At 36.0% G+C, this 8,825-nt stretch overlaps 1 protein-coding gene across 1 annotated transcript; it reads left to right on the top strand.

Moving 5' to 3' along the window:
- On the top strand, positions 1-4,823 carry LOC135155006 (synaptogenesis protein syg-2-like). Its single transcript, XM_064103283.1, has 6 exons — positions 1-49; positions 497-727; positions 1,579-1,911; positions 2,242-2,583; positions 3,005-3,319; positions 3,662-4,823. Exons 1-6 carry the CDS (start codon positions 1-3, stop codon positions 4,057-4,059), a joined length of 1,668 nt encoding a protein of 555 aa, XP_063959353.1. The 3' UTR covers positions 4,060-4,823.
- The last annotated feature ends 4,002 nt before the right edge of the window (positions 4,824-8,825 follow it).

Genomic DNA, 8,825 nt, shown 5'->3' with positions numbered 1-8,825 from the left:
ATGGCATCTTATTGGCAGTTCTGCTTCATCATTCTCTTGTGCGGAAAAGGTATGTTGCATATCCTGTTCATAAAGTTCCAAAACATCATTTTCTGTCAAGAATTTCGAAAAAAATGCAAAAATAAGTATTGAGAAGAAATACGGAATGCATTAAGTTTTACTCCATAAACGTACTGATGATTGCCCCGTTTTTTTAAAAAGGGTAGTGGGAACGCATTCCGCATGTTCTAAAGCAGCTGATTCAGATATATATTTTTGCCACCAAATACACATAAAAAAGGCTATAAACGGATTCTCATTTCGAAATGATGATACATCTTGATTTCAACATTAAATGTAGAATTTACATTATTATGAAGAAAAACAATTATTTTAATTTATTTTGCAGACTTCCCATCTGCAACTACGATTTCTTTTCAACAACAGACCCTACCAGTCATCGGAGAAGATTTTACAATTGAATGCAGCTATTCACCTTCTTCATATCCTCGCTCAGTACAGTGGAGACACGATGACATCCAGGTTGCTTCTGAATCGTGCACTTCTACGAGTAGCTGTACAACTACAATTCCCAATCCAACAAAGTACAAGTTAATGGGAGATGACCGCAGCACATCGCTTACAATAATCAATTTGACGGCTGTTGACAATGGGAGATACACATGCGATTTTCTAAACAAAAGTGGATTATGGTCGGCTGATGAGACAATACAAGTACTAAATCCAGGTAAGAAAGTGAAAAATTGGACGGCATGGGCGACATTCTATTCAAATTGTATCAGGCTGTTTGGAAAAACAAAATCAAATGTGAAAGACAACGTCAAGAAAAGAACGTTCAATTTTGTTAAAAGATAAAGGCCTGGTACAATAAATCCAAGAACGTATAATGTCTTATTCTTTCACAATATTTCAGCCCTTAGGTTTATAAAATTACATTTCATTTTGACCAAGACAAAAATAATAAATTAAATTGCCTGGATCAAACGAAACTGACGATGTCAGAATTATTCCTTGAAACGCCGAAGCGAGTAATAGCTGCTACACGTACACCGGGGATGATTATGTTCCATTTTTATTAGACGTCTAAAAAACTAAATGCTAAGAGCCATTTAAATAAGTAAATGTGTATCATCGGCTATTAATTATCATTATACCAGTGATGTTGGTAAGGCCAGGTAAGCAGGGGCCAAAAACAAGGTCGGACCGTCTGGGACCAAGGACATGGTTTGCGAGTCCGCAGCCAATACCAATGACTACTCTTCTAAGGCCAGGCCCGAGCGCATTGCCTGAGTGAATGCGTCAAAGACCAAGGGTAAAACACATATCCGTCATTGAGAATGGACCCCCTTCCCCGCCGAAACATGTAATTATCGGACTATTGCTACCCCATCTTCCATTTAATCTAATTAAAAAGCTTTGTATTTGCCGGTAGATTTTTATTTGAATTGAGGTTTCTTCGATGAAAAATGGTATGAATATTGGAAATTATTCCTAAATGAATGAAAAGTCTGTGTGAGCAGGAACTGTTGCACCCAGTCTCTAAAATTGTTTTATAAATTTCTTCTTCTACACCCATAGCTCCGCCGTCGCAGGTCTCCATTGAAAATGCACAATCAGGCAGCCCGATTTCGAACTCCGCAACTATAATAGTAACTTCTGGAGAACCGTATAACATTACATGCAATACTTACCAGGCAAGACCTCCCGCAGTACTGACTTGGCTTATACCAGATGATGTGATCTTTTATGTCCACGGTCAGTCTGATACAATTCAAGGGAACAAGTATGTGTCAAGGAAAACAGCTGCCATCACACCCTCTACGAATGACCAAGGAAAGGTTCTGCGCTGTGAAGCATCACATCCCAAACTAGTCACCAACTTGCAAAGTTCAGTGTACCTGAGTGTTCATGGTATGTCTACACTATAGATCAGCCTAGCGAAGTATAGTTATCTTAATGCTAAAAGGTCATTTTGGTACCGTTCAGTTCATCTCAAGAGTCCAGTCTACATGGTCTAGGGACTTGGGTCTATTCTTTATGCAGGCTGTCAATCCTAAGATCAATCAATGTAGAAAATAATAAATTCATAATTATGTTTAGCCAATATTGCAGAAATTTGTCACTTTTATCTATTCTTCATTAATTGATGTGTTAATACAAGAAAAAAAGCTAAATCATTTAAAAAATGTCACAGGATTAACGTCTAACTATTCTCTTTCCCTTTCCTTTCAATTTTCAAAGTTCTACCGTCGAGCATGACCCTCTTTCAAAGTGGAATTGACAAGGACAACGATTTTGGACAAGCAGCCATTTACGTTCAAGAGGATTTTCCCTCGTCAATAACCTGCAAATGCATTGGATCATTCCCAGCAGTTGAATTTTTATGGAAACTTGGTAGTTCTACCATTCTTCGAGATAATATTAGTCTTCAAAAACAAAATAATGCGTTAGACAACACTTTGTTCGACACTAAAAGTATCATCGCATTTATTCCAGAGAGAAAGCACCACGGAAAATTCATCCAATGCTTTGCAAGCTTAGGAAGCTATTCGAAACGGAGGTTTGCCAAAGTCCTGGTTAAAGGCTAAATCATATAAGATTTATCGTTTAAAGGTGGGATATATTTAATCATAAAACATCGTCGATACATCGTTCTCTTTACCAAAATACAATTATTTTCTGAACTCTATAGATGTTTTGGGTGAAATAACGTGTACCGGTTAATATTACATCACGTTTGATAAGTAAATATTTTTTTTCTATTATATTTACGTTATGTGTTTGCTGTACAAATTCCAGTTATCAGATGATCCAAATAAATCTCCCTAACAGATTTCAAGTCGTCGAAGGCTGCATCAAAGTACTTTGGTGGTAAAGGTACACCAGTTAGATCTGTGGAGTAAATCGGCACCATGTTTTAGGAACACTAACGGGTATTTTACCGTGCATGGACAATTTTCGAAAAGGTATTTATTTTATTTGGATTTCCATTTCCATTATAAAGGTACACCTGACAGTATACAAATTGCTTTCCTTGGAGATGCTACGCTGGAGGACGGAATAGAAACCAACGTAACCTGCAGGGCACTAAACGGATACCCTGCTCCATTAATTCATTGGTACATTGGATCGAGAAACATCACGAAAGACTCATCTCTTCAGAATACAGTCAATGCTGTTGACCGATACGATGCTGAAAGCATTCTGATATTAGTTCCAAATTGGCATGATCATGGGAAGCGTCTTCTTTGCCAGGCAGTTCAAACTACGGCAATTTCAAGCATGTCAATAAACGAAAGCCTCATCTTGTACATATCATGTAAGAACTAACTCATTTCAAATTTTTGGTAAAGGTAGGATCATGGTCCTTTAGGAATTTAACGGAATCCCTACAGAGACTTCTGAACATAAAATTGGTGATATTTATATTCATAAATAAATAGTAGTGCTAAGAGTAGAGATGTTCATGATGTTGATTTCTTGATCGTTTAACCTCTTTGTCTAAAAGGGTAAAGTACCGATCGTAAAGCCTCTAAAGTCGACTCTTTTGGGATATCATCTTTTCTTTAAAATGTTTTTTCCTGCTTTTTCCTGCATAAACCATTCTGTCGTTATCATCTAGTGTCCTGACTGTTCATAAGGTTTTCCCTTCTCTTTCTAGACTCGCCCATGGTCTCCATTAGTGCTCGACGTCTTACTTCACTGAAGTCAAATACAGCAAGTATGGCTATGGAATTCGTGCTGACATGTAGAGCAGATTCCAATCCATCTGCCGTTGTCTTTGAATGGTTCAGTGATGAAGCTATTGTTTTCAATGACACCAGTAACATGAAACTCCACGAGAATAACCCAGAACAAACAGAAAGAGAGACCGTAACTACTAGTGACCTGATGATTCGAAGCCGACCCTCTGAACATCCATCTATTTACAGTTGCACTGCTATATCCAGATATGGGTTAGGATCAGCAGTTTTCAATTCCTCGTTATTTCGTAAGTTGAACCGTGATTGTATTTTGATTTTGGATATTTTGTTTTCTAAAGTATTAATGATTGAATGATTATAAGAACTATATAAGTTGGTTTAAAATACATACAGGCTGTCACCAATGGGTGATATTTCCTCACATTTAATGAAAATAGTAAATAAAAAACATAATGAATTATGGTTAAAGAAAATAATAATTTTTGTGATATTAAACTGTTACTCTATCATTTGATTGTTTTTTGTGTACGCCTTTTCACATAGTTATCCCAGATCCACCTGCCTGGCTCATCGTTGATCAAAACCAGACAAGATATTCATCTATTGTCGTTGCCTGGCAACCAGGATATACAATCGGATTACGGAAATATTGCTCAAACTGAATCGAACAAAAAAACTTCTAAGAATGCAGGGAATCAGATGAATAAACGTATTATATGTATAATGCATGAATGTGTGCATAAAAGGCCCGAAACTATATTCACATTTTTATTGTATTTCGATATTTTACTTCCGTGACGGAAAAGCAAAAGCTTTACCTATGCATTAAAAATGTTACATGTGTATTACAATAAATATTTGTTATAATAAATCATAATGTCTACCAACGACTAGATAACTGTTTCCCCGGATTGATTTTTTTCCCGCGGCTTTTGCATCGGGGTACTTAGTGTAATTATCATTATTTATTGTATATTTTCAGTGTACATTTTAACTCGGTGGCCCCTTTTTATAAGCTCCGCTTTTTCCGGGGTCACGAAACCTTCATTCAATTGTTATATTTGTATGCATTTATGTAATTGTTTGTACCTGATGATGGTTGAATAAATAAATTGAATTTAACTAAATTGACTTTATTGGATATTATTGGATATATTTATGAGTGTGAGTGTGAGGCTGTATGTATGTTAATTCTGCTCAATTTTTCTTGTTCAGCATCTCCCTTTAAAGGGGAATTGAACTGATCTTGTAATAAATTGCTCGAATTTAAAACAAATACCAAATTAATCACTCATTCAATATCTACTGTAACCAATATGATCACTTCCCCGTGCTTTTTGAAACGTTACAGATTTGTCTTAGACGAAATATAATTTTTTCCATGTTTTATACTGTGTTTGAAAGTAGCTTAAAACACAAATATTTGTTTTCTTCTTCTCCTTCCTCTTAATTAAAATGATACTTTAAATCGATTACAACAGTCATATAAGAAAAAACAACTACGAGGGGGTAAGATAATCTGGATAATGTTCTGACACAATCATGCTAAGATAACCGCGGCATACCTACTGACGAAAGAGCGCCCCCTTTCCATCTAAAGCTTTTAGCATTTTACTTGTAATGTTCATTGGAGTTTAAGTATGCGAAACCGAATACGTGCAAGAAAGAGGGAATATAAGGAAGTGTCATTGCTAATTGTCCTAAGCGTTTTATCTCTTGAAATTTTGTGTTCTCATAGTGTGTGAATCTACTCTGGGCTGAAACAAATAGAACGTCGTCGCATTGCTTATAATCACTAAATGATGGCGTCCATTTTATTGCAAGTAGTACTTGCTCTTTGCCTTGAAATTATCATGTCAAAAAGCTGTAAGTACAATGTTTTGTGTATTTTTGTTCAATAAAGTAGATTGTTTGAAGCTCCTTGCTTGTAGTAAACAAATACCGACCATCTGCTGTATATGGACCTATGACTTTTACCCACCAAAATCTTTACTTTGTTAGAGGGATATTAAAACCAATTACTTCAAAGCTAGGACATCGAATATTTTCAGACTTTTAACATTCATAACTAATTCCTTCACGAATATATTATTATGTAGTACATGAATTGGAAAAATGTGATTGACTATTTACACTAATTATTTTATTATATCATCAGCTCCACCCAGCATAATTTCAATCACGGATGGAAGGGGAATCCAACACTATTGTTTTAACAACCTCTCTTTAACTGCTGGGAAGACAAGTGATATTACATGTGAAGCACATGGGGCAAGGCCCCCTGCAGTACTTGAATGGCGAATACCCAATGATACAGTGATAGATCTACATGATCAGGTTGATGTTATTGAAGACGGATCTTACATCTCTCAAAAAGTTGTGACAATCACACCCTCAAGGAACGACCACGGAAAGATTCTCAGCTGCATTGCGTCACATCCAGAACTGCAGTTTGAACCTCGGTGCTCAGTTCAGATCAATGTTCATGGTGTGTATGCCATAGTGGTTATTTTGTGTTTGTAGATGACATTCTTAGCCTTTTGAGAGCCTTTTATTGCCTCCACCTTATTATTAAATATAACCAAATGTTTAAGCAATGTTTATACGTTGCAGATTGTTTTGCATTATCTCAGCATTTACCTTTAAGTCTACATATATAGACAAATATGTCCTGTATACTTAGAGCATAAATGTATCTCTCCTCAATATCATTTATCCAAGTGTTAATGAAATACCATCCATAATCACCCCGTCAGTTTAGCTCTCCATCTCACCCACTCTCTCAATATGTCTCTTTCTCCTTTAATTGAAGTTCTCCCGAGGGATGTACTGATTTTTCAAACTGGAGGTAACCAATCTCAATCAAAAGTCATAAACGTTCAAGAAGATTCAACGACTTCAATCACTTGTAAAAGTATTGGGTCATTTCCAGCAACCAAACTATCATTTAAGTTATTAGGTGGCACTGGTCAAGCTGACAATGTCCTTATTCGCGCAAATATCTCAAGTAAAAGGAGTGTTTTAGACGATGCTTTGTTTGACACCGAGGGTACTATAATCCTACACCTAAATATTGAGCATCATGGGAAGTTCATTCAATGCTACGCAACACTTGATGGGGTCTTAGCCGAATTAGTGTTTGCCAAGTTGATAGTTTACGGTGAGTTCTTCGTCGTCTGTTTCTGTTGATAATTTTTGAAAGGAGAATTTTATTTATACAAATGTTGTTCAATCTAATGCCTTATTAGATGTAATCTGCTGGACGTCATCCTTTACATGATAAAGTATATACTAAATAGTTGTGTATTGTTTTTTTTTCTTACGCTATTCCAAGCTGAGAAGGGGCACGTCGTCATGGCTTTATTGAGTTTCACTTAATCTAAAAAAATGTTTCCAAGAAGTGTTTCCACTCTCTTTCACAAATTACAAAATACTTTTATGGGTTCAATTTGAACTAACATTTATTTCCTAATTTTAAAGCACTGAACTATGTATATCGATTTTACGTTTCGTCCAAAGGCTCACAAGAAGGCATCATTATGAGCTCTCCTGTGGATCTTTACGATGGCAAAGAAATCAATGTAACCTGTAAAGCTGTTAATGGATACCCCGCACCGCATATCCATTGGTTCATCGGATCAAGAAATCTTACAGAGGATTCATCTTTAAACATAAGTGAAAATAATGCTGGTCGATATGACATTGAAAGCACTTTGACTCTAATACCGACGAGGTTTGACCATGGGAAACGTCTTCTCTGTGAGGCAGTTCAACCTACAACACTCCCAGCTCGATCTGTGAATCAAAGCTTGGTTCTGAACATAACGTGTAAGTACTGATTTCGGAAATGCATTTGATAACACTTCTTGGCTGGTTGGAAAGATGGGGGCCTTGTTGAATTGCATATTGGTTGTCTACATGTTTACCTCATTCACACGTTGACTATTTAAAGATTTGTTTTCGGCTTGGCTTGCTCGCTTGATTAGTAGATGTTTTGAATATTTTAAAGAAAACTTGAGCCTTTTGGATTTCCTTTTACATTCACAGACTATAAACATCGCAATAAGACCAATCATATCCATAATGACACTTCCATCTTCTGTTTAGAAAGTAGTTATACAATGTTTTGTTGTCTGTTTTTGTTTCTGTCTAAATAAATTTGATTTTGATTATCTATTTCCGTCCTATCCACATGATCCTTATGTATTTCTCATTTCCTACTCATTTCTAGCAAATTTGCATTTTGTCTGTGTGATGTAGATCATCCCGTTGTGTCAATTACTGCTCGCCATCTTACATCGAACAAAGCAAGTGGGACTACTGTGCTCGCGTTGATATGTAGAGCTGACGCAAATCCTCCTGTCATAACTTTCGTTTGGCTTTGCAACGAAACTGTAGTGTCAGACGGCTCCAGGAACTACAGACTCCCTGAGACTATATTTGAAGATGCAACACTAAGGTCCAGCGTACTTGAGATACAAAACCCACTCTCCCAATATCATTCTGTTTATAAATGCACCGCTGAATCAGAATACGGCTCGGGAAGTGCAGTATTCAATTCCCTTTATTTGTGTAAGCTGACTATTATCATTTTCTTTTCTAACAATCAATAACAAATAAAGTGATGTAATGAAAATAATTCTAAGTACTTTGTGTAATTTTACATACATGTAATTGATGCTGTTTTGAGTCTTATCAAGAAAACATTTTTTTTAGACATGTGGCTTTTAATGGCTCCTCCATATTGTAAAATAGGTGAATTTGATATGTTTCATTTTAAAATGAATAAAGAAAACATAAGAAAAAATCATACATTTTTTCAAAAAAGAAATATTCACTTTATCCTATCAATAAGGTCTTAGCACAGACGTATTGATGTGTATTGATTTAATATTTCACGTTACTAACTTATCCTGTTTTTATACCATATTTCTTTTGTTTTACAGATTTTATTCCGAATCCACCATCTGGGTTCATCATGCACCGAAACCAGACGAGATCGTCATCTCTCTTTGTTGCCTGGCAACTAGGATCACCATTAGGGTATGAGAAAATCGCTCCCTTTGCCATACTTTGTCGATGAAACAAACCCTCATACATGATACAACTTTTCAAAATACT

The sequence above is a fragment of the Lytechinus pictus genome, chromosome 8 (assembly GCF_037042905.1).
Source record: "Lytechinus pictus isolate F3 Inbred chromosome 8, Lp3.0, whole genome shotgun sequence".
In the NCBI taxonomy this organism is placed as follows: domain Eukaryota; kingdom Metazoa; phylum Echinodermata; class Echinoidea; order Temnopleuroida; family Toxopneustidae; genus Lytechinus; species Lytechinus pictus.
This window is presented reverse-complemented; position numbering and strand designations above follow the sequence as displayed.